Source organism: Salmo trutta, chromosome 35, assembly GCF_901001165.1.
Source record: "Salmo trutta chromosome 35, fSalTru1.1, whole genome shotgun sequence".
Taxonomy (NCBI): domain Eukaryota; kingdom Metazoa; phylum Chordata; class Actinopteri; order Salmoniformes; family Salmonidae; genus Salmo; species Salmo trutta.
The window spans coordinates 33392946-33420462 of NC_042991.1; the positions used below are offsets into that span (position 1 = coordinate 33392946).

Below are 27517 nucleotides of genomic sequence, written 5' to 3' on the forward strand. Positions count from 1 at the left end.
ACTCTTATAAAGCAGCCACTCCTTAATGATTAACGATCACATTTGGTGCCTAGTAAACCCACTCGCCTCGTCTCTTCCGCTCTGCTTCTAGTACTACAGCTGACCAAATTCCGTCCAAAATAAACGACCACATAACTGGTTTGTAGGGTCACTGCGAGATATCTAGTCTTCGGAAATATGACACTTTTTCATCTGATTGCAGGTTGGATCGGTTATTTGCTTATTTGCCTGCTTGGTTTGATTTTGATCGCGTTTCTATGTTTTTGTCTTTACATAAAATATATTCATCTGAAATATGATCACATACCGGGACCACCAAGGGATAGGTGAGTCAGTATTATGTAACTTGAATATTTATTTTAAAATGCTTTAGCTAAATGTTAGTTTCAACTATATTGAGAGACGACATAACGCATCAGATTTGTTGATAAGGAACTACAGTAGGTGAAAGTTGACCTCAACAGCCGTCAGGGTCGCTGTTTCACCTGCCTTTTTCCTTTTCACTAGGTGAAGGTATCACTCATGCCATAACCTCCTTATTTGTCATTTATGGATTAATTCGTCTCTTGTTCTCCCCCAGTTTTATATTTGGTCATTCCCCAACCTTGCTGAGGGAGATGAGCAATGATCGATTTGTCCACGACAAATTTCTGGAATGGTTTGTTGAATGCTACACACACATTGAATCAGGTGTTTATCCTGGGACAATAAATAGAGATATATTTTATCTTTGACAGGGCTGAGACATATGGACCGGTCTACCGTATCAACGGTATGCATGTTGTGGTGTTGTGTGTGACCTGTCCTGAAACCACCAAGGTAAACCTGATAAATTACTGTAATTATAATCTCTGATGGACTGACAATGTAAACATCGGGCCAAATAAGCAAGATTTTAGTTCTGGGTTAACCAAGATTAGGTTAATTATACATTTTACCATGTTAATTTCTGAATTAAAGTCCTGTAAAATAACCCATTACCCCAATTCCCCCTTCAAACCAAACTGACACTTTGCTTTGTCTCCACAGGAAGTCCTGATGTCACCTAAGTACCCCAAAGACTCACTGGTCTACAAGCGTCTCTTCAACCTGTTTGGACAGAGGTGAGTCCTCTGTATAATTAGTGTTATCTAAATATACTTCCTACTACTATTTATTGTGTCAATGTTTTGGTTGGTACCAACTCTTTCAACACAATCCCTCCTAATGCTGGTTTTCGCCATGCTGGTCACTGGTCAGTTTATTCAGTCTTAGGGTAAATACTCTGTTGTCCTTCTTCTTCATAGGTTTTTTGGAAATGGCCTGATCACAGCACAGAATCATGATGAGTGGTACAAACAGCGAAGAATAATGGACCCTGCCTTCAGCAGTCTGTAAGTCACTTATCCATTTCACATGGTGTAATAATCCATTGATCAATCCATCCAGCCATCCATCTGTTCATCCATCCATCATTGCTGTGTATTGTTAGGTACCTGCGGGGTCAGATGGGTGTGTTCAACGAGAGGGCAGAGAAGCTGATGGATAAACTGGCAGACATGGCTGACACCAACACAGCTGCCAACATGCACCACTTGTTCAACTGTGTGACACTGGATGTCATCACTAAGGTAACGTTCACTTCCTGTTCCCCTCAGATCACCACACTGCACTTACACTTTATTCTTTCTGTTATAAAGCTACATTTGTTTGTATATCTGACAGTAAAATTGTCATAACAGGCAGTTTTTTGCTAATGACAACTGATAACACACTCATTACCTAAGCTATATACAATTTAGTCTCACCAAGCCAATGTGCTAGCTATAATTAGCATAACTAGAACCAGGAGTTTTACCTTATCATGTTGTCAATCCTCTGTTTTTATATCATCTGTAGGTGGCGTTTGGAGTGGAGCTGGATCTGCTGAATAAGAGTGACTCTCCGTTTCCCAACGCTATAGAGATGTGTCTGAAGGGAATGGTCCACTATCTCAGAGACTCCACCTTCCAGGTAAATAATGACATCAAGTATTTTAGGGATGCTTCTCGAGAATGATTGCTTACAGTTTCATCAGATAAAATCCTATTTTATAAGAAACAAATACAGTTAGAACATTGACACTCATGAACAGTTTGTTCTAGTCTCTTGTTGCCGTCCTTCCAAGTAGGAGGCCTGTAAGATGTGGCTAAATGCACCATAATGCGTTTTACAGTCACAGTCCCTAGATGGGGTTTAAATAAATGGTCGGATGTCATATTTCTAGCTCTACCCAAAGAACAAGAAGTTCATCAACGAGGTGAAGAAGTCTTGTCAACTGCTGCGTTCGACAGGCAGACAGTGGATCAACGAGAGGAAAATGGCCGTCCAAAATGGAGAGGACGTTCCAAAAGACATCCTCACACAGATCCTCAAGACGGCTGACAAAGGCATGTTGTAGTAGCCTGATCCTAGATCTGTTCGTGCTGTCTTGCCAACTCCTGCCACTGTTCAAGACAAGACGGCACAAACAGATCTGGGACCAGGCTAACATTGGAAACCTTTTACCTGTGGCTCTGCATGTAACATTGTGAGACAAGTGTTTGCTAAAACAGTCATGTTATTGATGAGGTTCAGTAGCACTATTGTCTCAATGCTGTAAACTGATATATATATATATCCATCATTTCCGTGTGGCTCAGTTGGTAGAGCATGGTGTTTGCAACGCCAGGGTTGTGGGTTCGATTCCCACTGGACCAGTACGGGGAAAAAATTTATGAAATGTATGCATTCACTACTGTAAGTCGTTCTGGATAAGAGCGTCTGCTAAATGACTCAAATTTAAATTTCAGAGGAAAATATAGCAAACGATGACGAGGAGCTTATGCTGGACAACTTTGTGACGTTCTTCATTGCCGGTACGTCTCCCTGAAACAAGTGCTATACTTTTTATATAATGTTAGGAGAATTATGTTCTCAATGTTACCTTCAATTAAAATACTCAGTCTGCAACCCGGAATTTTGTAAGATTCTGGTTGAATGAAACAGACAGAGTCCCAGCTTACAAGAGGCAGAATGTTTATTCACGAGAACGTTCTGATGTCCATTGTACAGAGACATCATTATATACCAGGCTCCGTATTTACGCACACACATACACACAAACATTAAGGCCCCAGATCTCTTAACACTGTAGATCATTACCCAGCAGACAGTTTCATTCCTCTGAGATTAGGGCTCCTCCCTCCCATATCATAAACCCTCAGAGTTCTAGCTAGGTCAGTCAACCACAGTTTAACAGTTCTTGGTGTTTACTTAAACACACAGACACTCATTCCTCTCTTATCCTAGTCCAACCTCGTTAGACTTATGCTTAACCCTTTAATTACCCATTCTACATGCTATAAAAACCATATCCCTAATAGTTAAGTTTCAGGGTAGAATTATTTAATCATTACATTCAAACATATAAATCCCTTAATATAAAAATATATACATATATACACTGCTCAAAAAAATAAAGGGAACACTTAAACAACACAATGTAACTCCAAATCAATCACACTTCTGTGAAATCAAACTGTCCACTTAGGAAGCAACACTGATTGACAATAAATTTCACATGCTGTTGTGCAAATGGAATAGACAACAGATGGAAATTATAGGCAATTAGCAAGACACCCACAATAAAGGAGTGGTTCTGCAGGTGGTGACCACAGACCACTTCTCAGTTCCTATGCTTCCTGGCTGATGTTTTGGTCACTTTTGAATGCTGGCGGTGCTTTCACTCTAGTGGTAGCATGAGACGGAGTCTACAACCCACACAAGTGGCTCAGGTAGTGCAGCTCATCCAGGATGGCACATCAATGCGAGCTGTGGCAAGAAGGTTTGCTGTGTCTGTCAGCGTAGTGTCCAGAGCATGGAGGCGCTACCAGGAGACAGGCCAGTACATCAGGAGACGTGGAGGAGGCCGTAGGAGGGCAACAACCCAGCAGCAGGACCGCTACCTCCGCCTTTGTGCAAGGAAGAGCAGGAGGAGCACTGCCAGAGCCCTGCAAAATGACCTCCAGCAGGCCACAAATGTGCATGTGTCTGCTCAAACGGTCAGAAACAGACTCCATGAGGGTGGTATGAGGGCCCGACGTCCACAGGTGGGGGTTGTGCTTACAGCCCAACACCATGCAGGACGTTTGGCATTTGCCAGAGAACACCAAGATTGGCAAATTCGCCACTGGCGCCCTATGCTCTTCACAGATGAAAGCAGGTTCACACTGAGCACATGTGACAGACGTGACAGAGTCTGGAGACGCCGTGGAGAACGTTCTGCTGCCTACAACATCCTCCAGCATGACCGGTTTGGCGGTGGGTCAGTCATGGTGTGGGGTGGCATTTCTTTGGGGGGCCGCACAGCCCTCCATGTGCTCGCCAGAGGTAGCCTGACTGCCATTAGGTACCGAGATGAAATCCTCAGACCCCTTGTGAGACCATATGCTGGTGAGGTTGGCCCTGGGTTCCTCCTAATGCAAGACAATGCTAGACCTCGTGTGGCTGGACTGTGTCAGCAGTTCCTGCAAGAGGAAGGCATTGATGCTATGGACTGGCCCGCCCGTTCCCCAGACCTGAATCCAATTGAGCACATCTGGGACATCATGTCTCGCTCCATCCACCAACGCCACGTTGCACCACAGACTGTCCAGGAGTTGGCGGATGCTTTAGTCCAGGTCTGGGAGGAGATCCCTCAGGAGACCATCCACCACCTCATCAGGAGCATGCCCAGGCGTTGTAGGGAGGTCATACAGGCACGTGGAGGCCACACACACTACTGAGCCTCATTTTGACTTGTTTTAAGGATATTACATCAAAGTTGGATCAGCCTGTAGTGTGGTTTTCCACTTTAATTTTGAGTGTGACTGCAAATCCAGACCTCCATGAGTTGATAAATTGGATTTCCATTGATTATTTTTGTGTGATTTTGTTGTCAGCACATTCAACTTTAAAGAAAAAAGTATTTAATAAGATTATTTCTTTCATTCAGATCTAGGATGTGTTATTTTAGTGTTCCCTTTATTTTTTTTAGCAGTATATAATACAGTTGAATTCGGAAGTTTACATACACCTTAGCCAAATACATTTAAACTCAGTTTTCACAATTCCTGACATTTAATCTTAGTAAAAATTCCTTGTTTTAGGTCAGTTAGGGTCACCACTTCATTTTAAGAATGTGAAATGTCAGAATGATAGTAGAGAGAATGATTTATTTCATCTTTCATTTCTTTCATCACATTCCCAGTGGGTCAGAAGTTTACATACACTCAATTAATATTTGGTAGCATTGCCTTTAAATTGTTTAACTTGGGTCAAATGTTTCGGGTAGCCTTCCACAAGCTTCCCACAATAAGTTAGGTGAATTTTGGCCCATTCCTCCTGACAGAGCTTGTGTAACCAAGTCAGGTTTGTAGGCCTCCTTACTCGCACACACTTTTTCAGTTCTGCCCACAAAGTTTTTATTGGATTGAGATCAGGGCTTTGTGATGGCCACTCCAATACCTTGACTTTGTTGTCCTTAAGCCATTTTGCCACAACTTTGGAAGTATGCTTGGGGTCATTGTCCATTTGGAAGACCCATTTGCGACCAAGCTTTAACTTCCTGACTGATGTCTTGAGATGTCGCTTCAATATATTCACCTAATTTTCCTAACTCATGATGACATGTATTTTGTGAAGTACACCAGTCCCTCCTGCAGCAAAGCACCACCGCAACATGATGCTACCACCCCCGTGCTTCATGGTTGGGATGGTGTTCTTCAGCTTGAAAGCATCCCCCTTTTTCCTCCAAACATAACGATGGTCATTATCCTCTACGGGCCACGGGGGCAGTATTGAGAATTTTGAAAGAAATATGTGCCCATTTTTAACTGCCTCCTACACCAACTCAGAAGCTAGGATATGCATATTATTAACACATTCGGATAGAAAACACTCTGAATTTTCTAAAACAGTTTGAATGGTGTCTGTAAGTATAACAAAACTCATATTGCAGGCAAAAACCTGTGAAAAATAGATTAAAAAAAATGAGAATTTTGTGACTGTACTATTTAGTGTCATTGTTTTAAAGATACCACAGTGAGAAAGGATTCAGTTCGCAACTCCTACGGCTTCCACTAGATGTCAACGATCTTTAGAAAGTTGTTGGAAGCATCTGTCATGAATACAGACCGAATTAGAAAGCTTACAAGTTGACACGTCATCACTTCATTTTTTGCGCCTGCGCATGAATCTGAGAAGAGTGCCTTTGTCATTATCGTTTATTCTAGACACTTGATAGGTTGTGTGAAAATATTACTGATGTTTACTGATGTTTCACGTTAAAAATGGAACAAAAGATTAGTGCTAAACAACGTTTGACATGTTTAAACAAACGTAAATAGATTATTTACTAGGTTTTCTTTAGCTTTTCGACGTGACTTTACACTGCCCACCTCATTTTGTGGGAGCCTACTGAACGCTAACTATTTGGACATAAATTATGAACTTTGTCAAAAGAAACCACATTTGTTCTGGACCTGGGATCTCTGGCAGCGCCTTCTGATGGAGATAATCAAAGGTAAGGGGATATTTAGAATGTTATTATCGATATTAGATGATGCTAATGCTAACGGTATAGCTTAGCTTAGCTTAGCATATAGCTTATTGTTGTTAGCATAGTACCCAGTTTATGCAAAATGTGATTTCCCAGTAAAGTTATTTTGAGATCTGGCCATTCGGTAGCAATTACGAGATGATAATATATTATTCTTTGAATGACAATATTATAATTTACCAATGTTTTCGAATAGTAATTCCGTGATTTTTAATGCTGGATTCACTGGGTGCATTCGAGCCGAAAAAAATTCTGAATTTCACCGCGACTGTAAATGCTGTTTTTGGATATAAATATGAACTTGATGGAACTAAAAATGCATGTATTGTATAACATAATGTCCTATGAGTGTCATCTGATGCAGATTGTCAAAGGTAAGTGCATAATTCTAGCTAGTTTTCTGTCTGTTGATGCCCTTCTTTGAATTGGCTAAACATTACACGCAGCTATTGTCAATGTACTCTCCTCACATAACCTAACTTTATGCATTCTCCGTAATGCCTCTGAAAATCGGACAGCGTGGTTAGATTTAGGAGATATATCTTTCAAATGGAGGAAAATAGTTGATTATTTGATTTTTTGAAATGATTACTCTTGCAGTTTTGAATTCCCCGCCATGGTCACATGACAATGAATCCCAATACCGGGATAAGATCGGGATAAGATCCTCAACAGGTTATGTACATGTAGATAGGGGTAAAGTGACTATGCATAGCTAATAAACAGCGGGTCAATGTAAATAGTCTGGGTGGCCATTTGATTAGTTTAGTTGTTCAGCAGTCTTATGGCTTGGGGGTAGAACCTGTTAAGGAGCCTTTTGGTCATAAACTTGGTTCTCCGGTACAGTTTGCCGTGCGGTAGCAGAGATGACTATGGCTGGAGTCTTTGAATTTTTTGGGGGCCTTCCTCTGATACTACCTAGTATATAGATCCTGGATGGCAGGAAGCTTGGCCCCAGTGATCTACTGGGCCGTACACACTACCCTCTGTAGCGCCTTCTGGTCAGATGCCGAGAAATTGCCATACCAGGCGGTAATGCAACCGGTCAGGATGCTCTCGATGGTGCAGCTGTAGAACTTTTTGAGGATCTGGGGACTCATGCCAAATATTTTCAGTCTCTTGATGGGGAAAAGGTGTTGTCGTGCCCTGTTCACAACTGTCTTGGTGTGTTTGGACCATGATAGTTTGTTGGTGATGTGGACACCAAGGAACTTGAAACTCTCGACCCGCTCCACTTCAGTCTAGTCAATGTTTATGTGGCCTGTACGGCCCTCCTTTTCCTTTAGTCCACAATCAGCTCCTTTGTCTTGCTCACATTGAGAGAGAGGTTGTTGTCTCTGACCTTCTCCCTATAGGCTGTCTCATCGTTGTCAGTGACACTGTGTCGTCAGCAAACGTAATAATGGTGTTGGTGTCGTGGGTGATCAGGGAGTACAGGAGGGGACTAAGCACACACCCCTGAGAGGCCTCAGTGTTGAGTATCAGCATTATATCCTTTGCGTACGACTCGTTGAAGAAAACATCTTCATCCAGTTCCAGGGGAGTAATTGTGCTACAAAGTAGTACAAAGTAGCACAATTCGTTGAGAGCCCGTAAAATGACAGCCATCTCCTCCAGCGCCATTCTATCAGCCATCGTAAAACATTGTATAACGTACAATATGGTTTCTGTTTATAGATGTCAGTTCCAATTCTGAGTCCTGGATCTGGTTTGTAGCGCCATTGCTGTCACTGTCAGGCCAATGACAAGACAGCACAAACGGACCTGGGACCGGTAGATCATTTACCTGAGACAGGTAGGTCATTTTCCCCAGGTCGTCAAAGCTGATTTCCTGTTTCATCCCGATGACATCATCCACTTCCTGCTTCACCCTGGAGAGGTCAGAGACACACAAACTCAACCAACCTGTTTTTATTACAGAAAGGATCAATAATGAAAATAGAAATGATGAAAACAAGTCCTACTTCGTCAATATCTCTGGCAGCCTTCCCAGTTCCATGACGGCAAAAGCTATTTGATTGGCTGTTGTCTCTTGCCCTGTCAAGATTAAAACAAACTAAAGTAATGTCAATGTTGTTTCTTCAAATTTCACTTGAGCGGGAAAAACTATATTACTAAGATGGATATATATATATATATATATATATATATATATATATAGCTGAAGTCGGAAAATTACAAACACTTAGGTTGGAGTCATTAAAACTCGTTTTTCAACCACTCCACAAATGTCTTGTTAACAAACTATACTTTTGGCAAGTTGGTTAGGACATCTACTTTGTGCATGACACAAGTAATTTTTCCAACAATTGTTTACAGACAGATTATTTCACTTAAAACTCACTGTATAACAATTCCAGTGGGTCAGAAGTTTACATACACTAAGTTGACTGTGCCTTTAAACAGCTTGGGAAATTCCAGAAAATGATGTCATGGCTTTAGAAGCTTCTGATAGGCTAATTGACATCATTTGAGTCAATTGGAGGTGTACCTGTGGATGTATTTCAAGGCCGACCTTCAAACTTAGTTCCTCTTTGTTTGACATCATGGGAAAATCAAAAGAAATCAGCCAAGACCTCAGAAAAAAATTGTAGACCTCCACAAGTCTGGTTCATCCCTGGGAGCAATTTCCAAACGCCTGAAGGTGCCAAATACATCTGTACAAACAATAGTACGCAAGTATAAATACCATGGGACCATCCAGCTGTCATACCGCTTAGGAAGGAGACGCGTTCTGTCTCCTAGAGATGGACATACTTTGGTGCGAAAAGTGCAAATCAATCCCAGAATAACAGCAAAGGACCTTGTGAAGATGCTGGAGCAAACAGGTACAAGAGTATCTATATCCACAGTAAAACGAGTCTTATATCGACACAACCTGAATGGCCGCTCAGCAAGGAAGAAGCCATTGCTGAAAACCACCATAAAAAAGCCAGACTACGGTTTGCAACTGCACATGGGGACAAAGATCATACTTTTCGGGGGAAATGTCCTCTGGTCTGATGAAACAAAAATATAACTGTTTGGCCATAATACCACAATTACCTTGACTAGCCTGTACCCCCACACATTGCCTCTGTACGGTAACCCCTGTATATAGCCTTGCTATCTTATTGTTACTCTTTTGTTTTTTTGCTTTAGTTTATTTAGTAAATATTTTCTCAACTCTTATTTTTCTTGAAACTAAATTGTTGGTTAAAGACTTGTAAGTAAGCATTTCAAGGTAAGCTGTTGTATTCGGCGCATGTGAAGAAAAAAAATGGATTTAAAACTTATTACTAGTATACTAATATACTATTTATACAATACTTGTACTATATTAACAGCAGTTGTGTGACCAACTGGATGTTAACCCGGTTGGTCTGCATGCTGCAAGACTGTATTAGCCGGCTGAGCTAAAGCCTAGGCATTGCATCCCATTATCAGAGTTGTTTCCACTTCATTTCAACCAAAAAAATCTATGTGATGACTTGGAAAACTGATTGGTTTTGCAGAAATCCTTTTAACCTAAATCAAATGACATGGTGACAATTTTTATTGACAATTTTTATTGATTTCAAGTTGAATTTACGTTTACAACTAAATCAAATGTAAATCAAAACTAGATGTTGAATTGACGTCTGTGACCAGTGTGATTCAGTTCAGGGAGCTAACGCAAGTGTTCAAGTCTCAGGTCAGGTAACTCTTCACATGGTTAATTAATCAGCATGGTGTGTTTGATTCATATCATCTCCCCCCGTTAGGTTTTGAAGGAGACTCTAAGGTTGTACCCTACAGCACCAGGCACTTCTCGCTTCATCCCCAACGACATCGTCATCAACGGCATCCCCATCCCAGCAGGAGTCTCATGCGTCGTGAGTAGTCACCTCAAAAACAATGTGGATGAGTGATGAGTGTTATTGTATGTACCCATAGACTTCGTCATTGCGCTAACGCTAGTTAGCATTTGCTCGGGAAACTACCTCTAACTTCCTTCATACTGGACACAGAGACATAAAAATAGTATCCAGGAGTTCATCTGACTCTGGAGGAAAAGTATCCCTTTAATATCTCTAAGTTTAGTTGTGGTGTTAACATGTGATACGCTGTGGTACCTCAATGTAGTAAAGGAAGGAAGTAGCCTTGTCCAAGCCAATATGGCTCATACCTCAATGTAGTAAAGGAATGAAGTAGCCTTGTCTAAGCCAGTATGGCTCATACCTCAATGTAGTAAAGGAATGAAGTGTCCTTGTCCAAGCCAGTATGGCTCATACCTCAATGTAGTAAAGGAATGAAGTGGCCTTGTCCAAGCCCGTATGGCTCATACCTCAATGTAGTAAAGGAATGAAGTAGCCTTGTCTAGGCCCGTATGGCTCATACCTCAATGTAGTGTCATTGTATCATTGACTTTTTCTCTGTTTCACTGTAAACATAGAATGTCTCAAAACACCATGATTGTGTAATGAAACCATGACAGGTAGTGCACCTAAGCTGAGATCTGTGTGTTTGAATGTAAAATGTTAATACACAGAATGTGTTTTAAAACAGAAGTGTAGGAACTCTGAAACACCCAAAGTGGTTCTTCACTCTGAATATGGGTGTTTTTAAGAGAGCGTTGTGAAAACCCATTTTGGGGGTTCAGTGAATGTAAAAGGCTGCATCAAAACTCTAAAATGGTGTTTCTCATACAATCAATGGTTTACAAATGCAAGTCATTTCAATGATTTGTTAATTTAATTTTACTAAAGTAATGTAAATCCAACTGAATATGTTACTCAAAATGTAATGATCTTTTATGAGGATAACCAAAGTGAGAGACAATAGATTGATTGAACTCATTGGAAGTCTTTGGTTTTAATCACGTTGCATTTCTTATCTTGACGCATGACTCTGTTTTTAGAGGATTGTGGGTAATTCAACATTTTTAGACTATGATTCTTTCACACAATGTTGTTTACATGTTTGAAGAAAGAAGCCTATATTTGGTATTAAGCAGTTTGTTGTGTAAGGGATCATGATGAGCGGATATCAAAACTGTGAGGCAATTTGACGTTCAATGAGGACAGCACCCATTCCCACATAGACAAAGGAAATGACACCAAAAGAGAATGGATCTAATTCTGCTCTAAACAGAACTCGAAACTCAAAATAGTGTTTAACCTTTTCTGTTAGTGCTCCCTGTCCCCGGGAAGGTGTTGCTTGTTGTAAAGTTTGCTTAACTATATATCTTTGTCTGTCATGACTACAACACAAGGCATATTGAAACATGGTGACAGCGGTACTCAAAACAACCTGGATCTCACCGATGTAAATGAAGAATACATCGCAGGCGGCAGTTTGAAAAAGTGCCGCGTTTACAGGCTAGTCATCGCGCCGAACGTCAATGTGACTCTGTGCTAAAAACTTAAAGTGATCAATCCACGCAATAAGAAAACCTACCAAGTTGAGTTCATCGTAGTCAACAAGAATGTGCACAGGCCCATTCTAGGCAGTAAGGCTATCCAGTGTCATGACGTTGGCCTGTGGGTAAGGTTTATGACCCCGCCATAAATACCTTTCTCCCTTCCCCTCTCTTACTGACCCTACTGAAGGACTGCTGTCCTGTTAAATATAGAGAGTCTGGGAACATAAAACAAATGGGGAAAGGAACCATATTTACATAATAAAACCAGTTGGAAATATGCTTGATAAAGTAATGAGTATGGAGGTCAGTTCATTGTTATCTGGGACATTATGATTGATGACAGGACGACATAAACTGTACCTGAGAAAGTATACACCCTCTAGTTATCAGAGTCACATGGAATGGTTATGCAATTGAAATGTTTGATATTGAAATTGTTTGTTAGGAGATTAAATGTAATTTTAGCTTCCAAATGAGAGAATTGGGTTTTCATAAGGAAAGTGCCCTGCTCGATCAGTGGCCCAACCCTGTGAAGAGACATGGGGTTATAAAGGATGAAACACCTCCTTCCCCCCTCTCCACTATATAAGCCTTTGACGAAAAGATAACCAGTTAGTTCCAGTACGGGAGGTCTGCAGCCTCTACGTTAGAAGGACACACATATCAAGGACAGAACTAAGCCAACCTCGGGCGTGAGCTATGGTATGAACTGGTATGAACTTTGAGCTTATTCACTACAGAAGTGATACTTCCTAGCCGTTGAGTTAGCCGCTGCTAACGTGGGCTAGGAAAGGACGGACGACGGATCCAGTCTAACAACCAGACGAAGATACCACCACGTATCCAATTTACCACCAGAGACATTCTTCCACTACAGGAAGATCTGTTGGCCAACCTGGCCAGCATCTACGACCAATCTACCGAAGCGCAGCTCAGAGTAAATATTTATTGCATTTTCCTTTTCCAAATGGGCGGTAATTTAGAATGCATAAGATAATGTATTTACGACAGCATAGCTGCTGTTTCTGTGTTCCTAAATCTTCCCGCCCTTTCATTCAAGCCCAACCCCCTTTCCTTTGTGTAACCAGCTTTCATACAGGTTCCGTTCACCAGGGGTGAATTCTGTATGACATCATTGGTGTTCTGTGTATTTGTAATTCTGTGTGATTAGTTAGGTATTTAGTAAATAAATAATTAAACCCAATTTTACAGTGCCTTCTCCACTGTTAGCCCAGAGTATACTCTGCTTCCTAAGAATTTAACATTGTTCAATGATCCGGAAAGGGTCTGAACAGACATATTTGGCGCACCCTGTGTGGACTCTAAAACTAGGTAGCACGTTTGGGTAATTTCGATAACATATGGAGCCCCCGTGCGAGGAATCTAAAATAGGATGAAGCTTTCATTTTGATTCAGCCTATATAAAATTGAAAAGCAGATTACATAATATACCAAGTTGATTATATACATTATGGGAATTGTAGACCGGAATTATTGGTGCGTGTGTGCTCTGGAGAATTGCCTCCGTGTTGTGCTCTGAGGTAGTCAGTGGCGAGCATAAGCTATACAGTTCTGTAGGAGGACTGATAAAGCTATCTGAGAAATAGCGCGTTTTGCCAAACGCTGGGCTATTTCTGCCTCGCGCGTTTCAGACGTGTGTTGGCTAGGTCATTATTAATTTCTCGAGCGAGGACAAAGACCCAGCCGATTGAAAGTTAGGAGAGATTAGCTTGACCAGCTTATAAGTATCTCTCTGTCTGTCTCTCGCGTTTCGATGCGAGTAGACCAAAGTCCTGCCCTGGGTACTTCTGTTGATTTCAACGTGTGCCAGTACTTTCCTTCAAATAATTAGTCAGGTGACACTCAAGTCGTTACTCATGATATCCAGACGGATATCGATGTCTTATTCAATTGAACTAATAAGTGAAATTGCCAGATTTACATTCTCAAGTGGATCTTTTAAAAAAAAAATATCCAAATTGATGAGTTTTCTAAATGAGACATTGTAATCTTTTTTCCACATTAACCTAGATGAATAAACCTCTCAGGTTAATTAAAGTTTAAATCCCAAATACCCTATACAGGTTTGATTTATCATTAAAATTGATCAATCAGTAAAATTTGGTTTTTGCAAAACCCATTCAGTAATCCAGTACTGACAGAAGTCCCGCCCCAGCGGGAATCCCATGTGGCTTCGGCCCAAGGAAGAAGTGTACCATAGTGGGGGTGTTCCCAACATTTGAACTACTGTTTACACTTATGATATCCAATCAATGGAGATTGTATGGATTATCATCTCATTCAATTTAATAAGTTAAATTGTTGAACATACCTTAATGTTCTTCCAATCAAATGAGACACTTTTAAAACTTCTCATATTAACCTGGATGAAGCAACCTCAGGTTAATTCAAGTTTAATACCCAGATAGCCTACCCAGGTAGGATGAATCATTGCCATTGATTAATTCATTCAATTTGCTTTTGCAAATTCATTCACATCCAACTTCCACATTACTGGTACAGTACTGATGGTTCGTCAACATCTATAAATAGATTAAACTTGTCTTTGCAGCTTCCAATGAATTCCAAACCCAAACATTGGAAAAAAAATAGGAACATTTTTCCTCTAAATTTTTCTAATAATGTGCAAGCTACCAAAGGAGGTGGTCACCACTCCTCCGCTAATTAGTGAACCTCAACCCATAAAAGGATCGATCTCTGAACTCAGCAGGGATACCAACCCTAATTATGACATTAGCGAAAACACAGCCGAAATTGCGAACGCTCTCCAAAATCAACCATCAAACACAGGCTTTGTGACGGTTCTCTCCACTTTAGCACTTATGTATCGCCATCAAAGGTTGGCATCGATCCAATACCACAGTGCACAGCTGAAGCACGTGCAAGACATGGCTAACATGAGGGCACAGGTGGAGAGAACTAAGCAACTATTGACAAAAGCAGGAAATGAAAACATTCTGCTAGTCGAGGAACTGCGTTTGAAATCGGAACAATTAAAAGTAATTGCAAATACTTATGACGATGAACGAGCACAAGCTCTTCAACAAAATCGTCTTCTACAGGAAAAAAATCATATGCTACAGGAACAACTCGATTTAGCCAAAACTAAATACGATGATGTCCACGCCAAACTAGATAAATCTGAAGAGTTATCTACAAACAGGAGCGCTCAACTTGACAACATGCATGCTGTTTTGTTGAATGTTACTCAAAATAACACGGTACTCCTCAAAGCGCTGCAGACCAAAGACGATCAGTTAATGAACACAGTGACAAAGTTGGATGACAAATCAGCAGAACTTATTGAAGTTGCTGACCAAATGAATGATGAGAGAACTCAGGTGATGAGGATGGAAATATTGATTTCTAAGCAAGCAGAGGAAATCTCATCACTGAATCTCTCGCTCCGTACTCGAGACCTCTATCTGCAAACCATGACAGATAAGTTTGAGACCGAAAGGAGCAGGTGTGACACTCACGTGTCCAAAATTGGTACTCTAAGCGCTCAAGTGGACTCTGCAATGCAGCAGAAGACCACCCTTAGGTACCATCTGGAGGAAGTCCAGAATGGTCACGCCCTACAGCATGACTACCCATCCAAGCAACCGGAGTCCGGTACTCAAAGGAGTGAAGACGATAGGTTTCAGACATTGCCTCCATCATGTGTCCCTCAGCCTTCTCCTCTTGGCCATTCGGCACTGAGTAACATGGAGCCTCTTGGCCAACAAAGCCAAAGCTTGGCTTCTCCTCTTGGCCTGTCGGCCCCAATTTCTCCACAGGATGAAGCCAACCCTCTCCGCCCGCTTGGCGCGGAATACCTTGACAAACTCAAGAATTTCCCCACCTTTGACCCCGTTCCAGGTCAGCCAAACGATACTGAGACGTTCCTAGCTGACATAGAGGACGCGTTGGATGGCTACCCGAACGCTACGGGTTCTGACAGGGTTTACCTGTTGAAGCGAACGTCGAATAGACACGTGACGAGGTTCATTCGCCTACAACAGCAACACGTGCTAAATGACTACGCTAAACTTGCCACAGCTTTGAAATTAGAATTCAGTGGTTCTGCGACTCGCAAACACAATAGCTCACTGGCTAACACGGTCAAACAAGCTCGGAACGAACACCCACAAGCTTTCTATCATAGGCTTTGTGCAGCTTACTTTGGCCTACTCACGGAAACAGGAATGGAAGAGCTGTTACCATTCAAACAAATGTTTCTGTCGAACATGTATCCCACCTTCATTACCTACTTGGGCCCTGCAGCCCACGTTGGCTTGCCTATCTTACAACTCAGAGAGCTTGCAAGCACAGCTTTTGAGGCATCAAAAGCTCGCAACGCTAAGAGCCCTGACCACTCGGTTTTGAAGTTTGACCAGGAGCACTCACTCCAGTTAGAGGGTGCATTATCAGGTATTGGAGCGTCGAGAGCTGACGCACAACAACAGTTTCTACCACGAAACCATGATTCCAATAACCGCCGTGGTCGAAATAACTGTAAAGTACGTCGCCTTCAAAATGACTACCGCTACAATCGACCCGTTCCCTACGTTCCTGCACCAAACCCACAAAAAGTGTCAGAGCACAAGGGTAACAAAGGGTTGAAGGACGATCAAAACGTAGACCAATGTTCTCCAGAAGTCCCACTATGGGAAGAACTTAAGCGAGAACAATTTGAGAAGCCCACTCAAAATCGGAAAAGTCAATCTGCTTCCATCTTGAACAGACATGGCACATCACGTCGTTGCGAACGACCACTCCACTTTGTGGGGAATATGTCCACTAACCACGAATCTAAACGGCCATACCGGGAAACAGTCCTGGAGGACTGCTTAGCTTGTCATGCGCTAATTGATTCGGGTGCGACAATATCACTCATCTCTCAAACATTGTTTGATGATCTCAAAAGGGCTTTGAAGCCAACTAAACGTTGGTTAAAAGTGGAACGATGCGACACTACACTTCGAGGGGTCACTCAGACTACCTCGCCTCTCACATTGAGTCATGCTGAAACTAAACTTCCAGGACGTATCGCTCGTTCATCCTGTGTATGTTACCAGCCTCGAAACTGTAACCCTGCTACTTGGAGCAGACTTGATGGATCGGTTACTCCATTGATGGATTGGAAAACCAACCAGGTATGGTCACAGGCCACAGTGCCTTCTCCACTGACCACACTGTCTTCCCCTAACGCTAGCTGCAATGCAGTCATTCACGAGGGGTATCTGTCAAAAGCACCCCTTGGGAAAAAGACGTTTAGAAACCTCTTGGTGCAGAATCCGATCCAACACATTCCATTAGCCAATCTGATTGACCATTCTTTTCATGATTTCGAGCCAGCTGTCTCTGTGAATGAGCAACTTCCCTCCTTCTTGCAGTCGTGCAATACGGTAGTTGAGATGAACTTCTCTTGCCCTTCGGACACTTCCGCAAGCACTGCGGCCGTCTCAGCAAGAAAAACATTGATGCGCAGAGTACACTCTGCTTCCGATGATACACCTTCTGCTTTGTTGGGGACTGTCACCCCTTACAATGACACTAATGGCGTCAGTCCAGCAACTGACCCGATGACTCCCACTGGTGAAACACTTTGCGATATCACAGACCGATATCCTCGTCTCAGTTTGCAGGTACTGAAGAGGTTGCCACACGCGGACGCGGTGGTGACTGACAGACCTCGACAGCCACTGAGGGTGTTGACGCACAAACACCAGGAGATTTGGTTGAAAGGTTACAGCCATTCTCATAATAACGCGGCCACTGACAACTCGTACATAGGGTCAGACCTTTTCGTTTGAGACTCGGACACCAACACCACCCGCTGGTGGGGGGGTCCCGAGACACAAAGGGGGGGAATAGTAGCCCAGACCCATGATGAGCCTCATCGAGGCCGGTGGGGGGGTCAAGACTACGGACAACACCGTACGAGGCCGCCAGAGCATAAATCAAATCTAGTTGTAAACTCCCCTATGAGAACAGTGAGGAGCAGACAGGCCCCTAGACGGGGGTTTTCTTAGAACACATCTAAGATAGTTCTGAGGTGTACCACACTGGTCGTAAAGGAAGTCCAGTGGACTTGTCCACCTCCAAAACAAATGGCAACAATAGTCATTCCTTGCCATGTGTAGGTTCAACTACAATACAACTAGTAATATGCTCCAATCATGTGTTCCGGTAGATAATATTTCAGAATAAATCGGTAGGACAACTGGACCCCTTGAATACCAGTGCCAATACCACAGTCAGTCCAGCAACACTCAGTAAGAGGATTAGTAACCTCACAAGTTAAATTGCTATTGATAAAAGCGACATAGGAGTCACTCAGAGTGCAACACGGGGAAGGGAATCTCCAGTGCACTCTTCCAATGGTTAACACATGCCACTAATAAATAGAACCCTCCGTTCAGGAGAAAAGTTATTAGAAGTCATGAAGCATGATCACACCACGTACGACTGGTCTAATACTTAGAGTACTTCCGTCGTGAGGTTAGCTCCTCCGTGGATAACATAGCTATGAAATAGACTTCATACCTAACGCCACTACAATAGTGGAAGACACCGTGACTTGTAGAAAACTACTACAGACTCCCTTGACACCAATTCTGACTGACCTCCAGGCATTGACCGGAAAATTACCTGACTACGTCAGACTCATTCTGAACAAGTTGTAATCTGCCAGAATACTTGGTTTTCTTCCCTTGACATGCGCGATTGTGTAAGCATAAACGCACATGCACAACGGAACATCCAATTAGGATTTATGCTAGGATCACTTAAGGGTCCAAGCAAAATACCAGCCTTAGTAAAGTTGAACATTTACTTCTAGGCCTTTGACTCTACAGCACTCACCAGTTTTCTAACCAGAAGTCCATAGGTCATCCTGTAGACTGCCCAAAACTAGTGCCATACAGCTGTAGACTTATCATATATTTGTCAACTTAGGATAGTACCCTAAGCGCCACCCCGCAAATTAGGAAAGCCCTAGATATGACATTAGACAATGCCATGATAGGGTCATTTTGCCAAGACCATGGACGTAGATAGAATACAGTCCAATTAGATGATTAAGGTGGCATAACTATTTTGTTTTGTTTATGCTTTCATTAATTTGTTTCATTTTCTTTGGCACATAGAAAGTGATAGAGCCATAAACAACTCCCCCATACAACCATCAGTTAGTGCCACAACGCCGCTCATTTGGGAGGAAATGTAATGATATATTTCATGAGTGTGTGTGCGTTGTTAACATCTGCCTAAGTTACTGCCCAGATATCCCAGTCTGGACGACCAGACGACGGGTCCGGAACGGCGATCCCAATCCGAACATCCGCTGCCGAGTCATGGAACGGACATCTTCATTTGCAGAGACCCTACCCGGGTCGACCACCAGAGGGGGGACTGCAATAGCAACCACCAACTGGACATCTGCTGCCCAGCCTTGGAGCGGACTTCATCATTTGCAGACACCCTACCCGGGTCGACTGCCAGATGGGGACCACAACGATGATCCACAACCAGGACAACCCACGTTCATTTTTATGTTGGTTTATAACATGCAATTTAATCGCAAGATTGAACCCAACATGGGGGGACTGTCATTACGTTGGCCTGTGGGTAAGTTTTATGACCCCCCCCATAAATACCTTTCTCCCTTCCCCTCTCTTACTGACCCTACTGAAGGACTGCTGTCCTGTTAAATATAGAGAGTCTGGGAACATCAAACAAATGGGGAAAGGAACCATATTTACATAATAAAACCAGTTGGAAATATGCTTGATAACGTAATGAGTATGGAGGTCAGTTCATTGTTATCTGGGACATTATGATTGATGACAGGACGACATAAACTGTACCTGAGAAAGTATACACCCTCTAGTTATCAGAGTCACATGGAATTGTTATGCAATTGAAATGTTTGATATTGAAATTGTTTGTTAGGAGATTAAATGTAATTTTAGCTTCCAAATGAGAGAATTGGGTTTTCATAAGGAAAGTGCCCTGCTCGATCAGTGGCCCAACCCTGTGAAGAGACATGGGGTTATAAAGGATGAAACACCTCCTTCCCCCCTCTCCACTATATAAGCCTTTGACGAAAAGATTTCCAGTACGGGAGGTCTGCAGCCTCTACGTTAGAAGGACACACCACATATCAAGGACAGAACTAAGCCAACCTCGGCGTGAGCTATGGTATGAACTGGTATGAACTTTGAGCTTATTCACTACAGAAGTGATACTTCCTAGCCGTTGAGTTAGCCGCTGCTAACGTGGGCTAGGAAAGAACGGACGACGGATCCAGTCTAACAACCAGACGAAGATACCACCACGTATCCAATTTACCACCAGAGACATTCTTCCACTACAGGAAGATCTGTTGGCCAACCCGGCCAGCATCTACGACCAATCTACCGAAGCGCAGCTCAGAGTAAATATTTATTGCATTTTCCTTTTCCAAATGGGCGGTAATTTAGAATGCATAAGATAATGTATTTACGATAGCATAGCTGCTGTTTCTGTGTTCCTAAATCTTCCCGCCCTTTCATTCAAGCCCAACCCCCTTTCCTTTGTGTAACCAGCTTTCATACAGGTTCCGTTCACCAGGGGTGAATTCTGTATGACATCATTGGTGTTCTGTGTATTTGTAATTCTGTGTGATTAGTTAGGTATTTAGTAAATAAATAATTAAACCCAATTTTGTATTGCTGATTCAACTTGTTAGCCAGGGTTCGTGAAGATAACCAAGAATTGACAACTTTCATTATGAGACTGAAAATAAGATAAGGGTTAATATTGACTGCTATCGATGTAAAATATTACTAAGTATTTTAAGAGTTTATTCGGAAGATAACGGCTCTATAAACGTTCTTCTGTGGTGCCCCGACTTTCTAGTTATTTACATTTACATGATTAGCTTAATCAGGTAATATTAATTACAGAGAAATCATTTTATAAGTTAGCATGTCATATCACTTAATCCGGCATAGCCAAAGACACGACACCAGGCAATGGAGTTGATTACTGTGCAGCATCACAACATCCTGGCCATCGAGAAAACAACAGGATCCTGGACTAAAGAGCAAATTAAACAGGAGTACTCTGATGTAATCCAGGGAGATGGATGCCTACCTGGCAAACTGAAGCTGCAAGTGGGTGAGCGAGTGGAGCCCGTCCAGCTGCCAAAGAGAAGAGTGCCAGTAGCACTATATAAACCACTCAAAGAGGAGCTCAGTGGTCTAGAGAAAAGAAGGATGATAAAAGCAGTTGAAAAAAGCACAGATTGGATTAGCAGCCTGATCGTAGTGAAGAAACCGTCTGGAAAACTAAGTGTGTATTGATCCGAAGCCTCTCAACAAGGCACTCAAGAGGAGCCATTACCCACTTCTCACTATTGAAGACGTGCTGCCAGATCTGAACAGAGCACACGTGTTCTCTGTTTGTGATGTAAAAAATGGATGTTGTCATGTGGAACTGGAGGAGGAATCCAGCTATCTCGCCACGTTCTCTGCTCCCATGGGATGCTACAGGTGGCTGCTCATGCCAGTGGGAATCAGTCCAGCCCCAGAGATCTTTCAGAGGAAGTTGAACCAGGCAATGGAAGGTCTTCCAGGAGTCAAACTCATTGCAGATGACATCCTGCTTGTGGGAGAAGGAGACAACGATGAAGCGGCGACTCTGGACCATGACAAAAACCTGAAAATGCTCCTGGACGGATGCAGGAAGCTCAATATCAAGCTGAATCCAGAGAAGCTGCAGCTCAGGCTGAAGGAAGTGCCCTACATTGGCCACCTGCTAACATCAGAGGGGTTGAAAGTGGACCCAGGAAAAGTGACAGCCATCAAACAGATGCCTAGGCCTACAGATGTGCAGGGGGTGCAGCGCTTCCTGGGCATGGTAAACTACCTAGCTAAGTTCTGCAGCCACGCCACGGAGCTCTGCGAGCCACTGCGACAGCTAACACACAAGGACTCACTGTGGGAGTGGTCAGAGAGACATGAGCAGGCTTTCAATAAAATCAGGGATACCATTGCACAGACCCCTGTGCTGAAATACTACAAACCAACAGAGCAGCTTGTACTACAGTGTGATGCTTCAGAGAGTGGGTTAGGAGCAGCCTTGGTGCAGGGAGGACAACCAATAGCATACGCCAGCAGAGCCCAGACAGAGTAATGGGAAAGTGGAATCGGCAGTGAAAACAGCCAAAAGACTGATGGCAAAGAGAGCAGGTGCTGACCCATACCTGGCCATGCTGGATCACAGAAATACCCCGTCACAAGGAACAGACAGCAGCCCTGCAATGGTGCTCATGGGAAAACGTACAAAGACACTACTTATAATGAGTGAAAATCTTCTGAGACCGAGGATGGCAAACTGTCATCTGGAGAAGTTCAAATAAAGACAGCAGAAACAGTCAAAGTACTACGACACCTCTGCTAAGGATCTCACAGAGCTGCAATGAGATGACAGGGTGAGTTCAGCCACTCACAGGACAGAAACAGTGGTGGCAGAGGGTCACAGTAGTCAGACCTGTGGAGCAAAGGTCCTATGAGGTGAAGACAGAACAGGGACAAGTCTTCAGGAGGAACAGGCGACCCCTGAGGAAGAGCAGAGAAATAGAGGAGGATTTCCCCACTGTTGAGGAGCCTGGTACAGAGCCAGTAAACAGAGGACGAGCTGACGCCCAGCAGGGTGCTGAACACAACCTAGACTTGGACGCTGCACCTCAACAAGAAGATCCAAACATCTCAGGTCAAGCACCTCCTGATGTAATCAACACTCCCCACACAAGGTCTGGTAGGGCCATCCGAAGACCTATACACCTGAAAGACTTTGTGCGAAAGTAAAAATAATAATAATGAATGGACAGTCCAGAGACAGTAAACAAATATTCAGTTCACATTCCAGTTTTTTGCAGACTACAAGCCAAAGTTAGGTGGAGTCTGCCTTTGTTGTTAAAAAAGAACATGTAGCAATATTGATGTTACACAGGAAACGGACACCAGTTGTTACTTTATTAATGTGCTGGTTGACAACATTACTAGTAAAGTTTGCTTAACTATATATCTTTGTCTGTCGTGACTACAACACAAAGCATATTGAAAGAGTTTTGGTGTTACAATGCACTTCATTTTAACAGTGTAGTCAACACCTCCATTAACTATTTTGGGTGTGGGTGTACTTATTTTATTTCCTAAACTGTCTTAAATATTTTATGTTTGCCTCTATCTTGTCTGTTTACAGTTCAGTTCGTATGTCTGTGGAAGGTTGGATAAGTTCTTTGAGGACCCGCTGAAGTTTGATCCAGAGAGGTTCCATCCAGACGCTGCCAAGTAAGTCACACGATACGTTTTTATTGTTTTATTGTTTCGTAACAACATTTGAATTGATTAAAGCAGAACTTCTCTCGTTGAAACCGGCATACAGTACATTCAGAAAATATTCAGACCACTTCACTTTTTCCACACTTTGTTATGTTGCAGCCTTATTCTAACATGTATTTAAAAGTCAATTTTCCTCATCGATCTACACACAATACCCCATAATGACGAAGGAAAAAAAGGTTTTTAGACATTTTTGCAAAATTGAGCTCAGGTGCATCCTGTTTCTTCCATTGATCATCCTTGAGATGTTTCTACAACTTGTTTGGAGTCCACCTGTGGTAAATGAAATTGATTGGACATGATTTAGGAAGGCACACACCTGTATATATAATCGAGGGCAAAGATGAACGGAGCAAAGTACAGAGAGATCCTTGATTAAAACCTGCTCCAGAGCGCTCAGGGCCTCAGACTGGGGGCGAAGGTTCATCTTCCAACAGGACAACAACCCTAAGCACACAGCCAAGACAACACAGGAGTGACTTCGGGACAAGTCTCTGAATGTCCTTGAGTGGCCCAGCCAGAGCCTGGATTTGAACCTGATCTAACATCTCTGGAGAGACCTGAAAATAGCTGTGCAGCAACACTCCCCATCCATCCTGACAGAGCTTGAGAGGATCTGCAGAGAAGAATGGGAGAAACTACCCAAATACAGATGTGCCAAGCTTATACCCAAGAAGACTCAAGGCTGTAATCGCTGCCAAAGGTGCTTAAACAAAGTACTGATTAAGGGTCTGAATACATATTTAAATGTAATATTTACAAAAAATTCTAAAAACCTTTGCTTTTTTGCTTTGTCATTATGGGGTATTGTGTGTACATTGAGGGAGAAAAAACGAATTAATCCATTTTAAAATAAGGCTGTAACGTAACAAAATGTGGAAAAAGTGAAGTGGTCTGAATACTTTCCAAATGCACTGTATGTGACATCGATATTAGTCAGAAAAATTTAATCCAGTGCCAAAATTAACTAAAAAGTGCAAGTAGGTTAACCTTTTACTGCAGTTGGCTAGATCAGGGTCACACAGAATGATTCTTGGTAGTATTAAACAAATTTACAAGGCGACTCCTTGATGCTGGCCTTCTAGGCAGAGTTCCTCTGTCCAGTCTCTGTGTTATTTTGCCCATCTTAATCTTTTATTTTTATTGGCCAGTCTGAGATATGGCTTTTTCTTTGCAACTCTGCCTAGAAGGCCAGCATCCCAGAGTCGCCTCTTCACTCTTGACGTTGAGACTGGTGTTTTGCGGGTACTATTTAATGAAGCTGCCAGTTGAGGACTTGTGAGGCGTCTGTTTCTCAAACTAGACACTCTAATGTACTTGTCCTCTTGCTCAGTTATGCACCGGGGCCTCCCACTCCTTCTATTCTGGTTAGAGCCAATTTGCACTGTGAAGGGAGTAGTACACAGCGTTGTACGAGATCTTCAGTTTCTTGGCAATTTCTCGCATGGAATAGCCTTAATTTCTCAGAACAAGAATGGACTGATGAGTTTTAGAAGAAAGTTATTTGTTTCTGGCCATTTTGAGCCTGTAATCAAACCCACAAATGCTGATGCTCCAGATACTCAACTAGTCTAAAGAAGGCCAGTTTTATTGCAGTTTCAGCTGTGCTAACATAATTGCAAAAGGGTTTTCAAATGATCAATTAGCCTTTTAAAATGATCAACTTGGATTAGCTAACACAACGTGCCATTGGAACACAGGAGTGATGGTTGCTGATAATGGGCCTCTGTACTCCTTTGCAGATATTCCATTAAAAATCCGTAGTTTCCAGCTACAATAGTCATTTACAACATTAACAATGTCTACACTGTATTTCTGATCAATTTGATGTTATTTTAATGGACAACAAATGTGCTTCTTTTTCAAAAACAAGGTCATTTCTAAGTGACCCCAAACTTTTGAACGGTAGTGTATGTAGTTGATTTCGCCCACTAACACGGGATAAACAGCTGTGGTGATTGCGCTCTATCCGATGGCAGAACACAGACAGTGAGACAAACCTGCCCTCTAGCGCAGTGGATCAGATAACATGTCGCGCATTTTTTACTTGAGAAATACTGCACTAAACACCTTAGCTAGATGTAAAATTGCGTGACTAAAACCTTGTCAACAAAAAAACACAATTAATTACAGATTTCTTGAGTTAACTTGGACTATTTTGAGGAAGTGATACTGCCTTTGTTCCTATGGTGTCTCATGCAGTGGTGGAAAAAGTACCCAATTTTCATACTTGAGTAAAAGTAAAGATACCTTAATAGAAAATGACTCAAGTAAAAGTAAAAGCCACCCAGTAAAATAGTACTTGAGTAAAAGTCTAAAAGTATTTGGTTTTGAGTGTCCAGTAAAAGTATAAATCATTTAAAATGTCTTATATTAAGCAAACCAGACGACACGATATTCTTGTTTTTTTTTATTTACGGATAGCCAGGGTCACAGTTCAATACTCCGACATAATTTACAATCAAAGCGTTTGTGTTTAGTGAGTCTGCCCAATTAGAGGCAGTAGGGATGACCAGGGATGTTCTCTTGATAATTGTGTGAATTACACAATTTTCCTGTCCTGCTAAGCATTCAAAATGTAACAAGTATTTTTGGGTGTCAAGGAAAATGTATGGAATAAAAAGTACATTATTTCCTTTAGGAATGTAGTGGAGTAAAAGTAAAATATAGATACCCCAAAAATTTACTTAAGTAGTAGTTAAATGTATTTTAACTTAAGTTCTTTACACCACCTGGTCTCATGGGGGACAAGCATCAGTAACTGTCACATCGAACCACACCCCCAAAAAATACATCTTGTTTTTCTTAATGAGCAACAGAAAAACACATGCGGAACTAACAGACATGTTGTGTTTGTTTCTGTCCTGAAGACCCTATTACTGCTACTACCCCTTCGCCCTGGGACCACGCTCATGTCTGGGACAGACCTTCGCACAGGTGAGCAGACTGTCCATATGAAATACATTGAAACAACTTTATTTGAGAGTGTTCTCTGCTGATCCTATTATCCATCCTATTTAGATTACTCCTGGACTTCTGCCTCCAATATAGACTTTTTTTTATTTTTAATAGTTGAGCACACCAGATTTGTCATCCTTTAAACAGATCTGTTGTTCACAGATGGAGGCCAAGGTAGTGATGGCCAAGCTGCTCCAGAGGTTTGACTTCAGCCTGCTGCCTGGCCAGTCCTTTGACGTCCTGGACACTGGGACTTTGAGACCAAAGAGTGGAGTGGTGTGTAACATCAGACACAGAGGACAGACACCCGCAGCCTGACCTGACTGGGACCTGAACATGACTAGCACTTCTCTATAACTTGTCTTATTCCTTATACTTTCTAGTGGAGCAAATACCCTCTGTCTTATTCAAATATCTAGCTATTTTTAATGAAAATGGATTTTGAACAATTGTTTATTTTTTGTATCAATGGTGAAATAATATCTTAAATATAACGGTTCTATGTGACGAAGAGTTACTAGGACAGACTTGACATAGGAGTGTTTATATTTGTACCGATTCCTTGTTGTTAATGCACCCTTATCATGTTGTTGCTCTGCAGTATACCATTAATCACATAATATAAAGGTTACTATGCAGTATACCATTAATCACATAATATAAAGAGATTTATAAAGTATCGTTTAACTTCTTTGATGAACTTTCTAATCAACATTACCACTCTGTTGGAGTGAATTTACTATATTTTAATAAAATAATTTACCAAACATCACTGAGCTCCAGAAAGTTAGAATACTTTTATCCACAAGGTGTCGCTGTGATCCTGCAGACAAACCAAGAACATTCATTCTCATGTTTTGTATCTTTCTTGTTTACACCCATAAGACCTTGCTTTTTTCAATTTTTACTAACGACATGACACTGACTTTGAGTAAAGCCAGAGTTTCTATGTATGCAGATGACTTAACACTATACATGTCAGCTACTACAGCGACTGAAATGACTGCAACACTCAACAAAGTGCTGCAGTTAGTTTCAGAGTGGGTGGCAAGGAATACGTTAGCCCTAAATATTTCTAAAACTAAAAGCATTGTATTTGGAACAAAACACTCACTAAACCCTAAACCTCAACTAAATCTTGTAATAAATAATGTGGAAATTGAGCAAGTTGAGATAACTAAA

The 27517-nt window shown here is 42.0% G+C and overlaps 1 protein-coding gene across 1 annotated transcript; it reads left to right on the plus strand.

Annotated features, from left to right (window-relative positions):
• LOC115175200 (cholesterol 24-hydroxylase) lies at window positions 1–27107 on the plus strand. The gene is made up of 14 exons (XM_029734454.1): window positions 1–326; window positions 581–658; window positions 738–819; window positions 1030–1103; window positions 1287–1373; window positions 1472–1610; window positions 1879–1992; window positions 2246–2408; window positions 2811–2876; window positions 10239–10276; window positions 10342–10452; window positions 23238–23326; window positions 26248–26314; window positions 26498–27107. The coding sequence occupies exons 1-14, from the start codon at window positions 178–180 to the stop codon at window positions 26651–26653; spliced, it is 1413 nt and encodes a 470-aa protein (XP_029590314.1). The 5' UTR covers window positions 1–177; the 3' UTR covers window positions 26654–27107.
• Window positions 27108–27517: the final 410 nt, after the last annotated feature.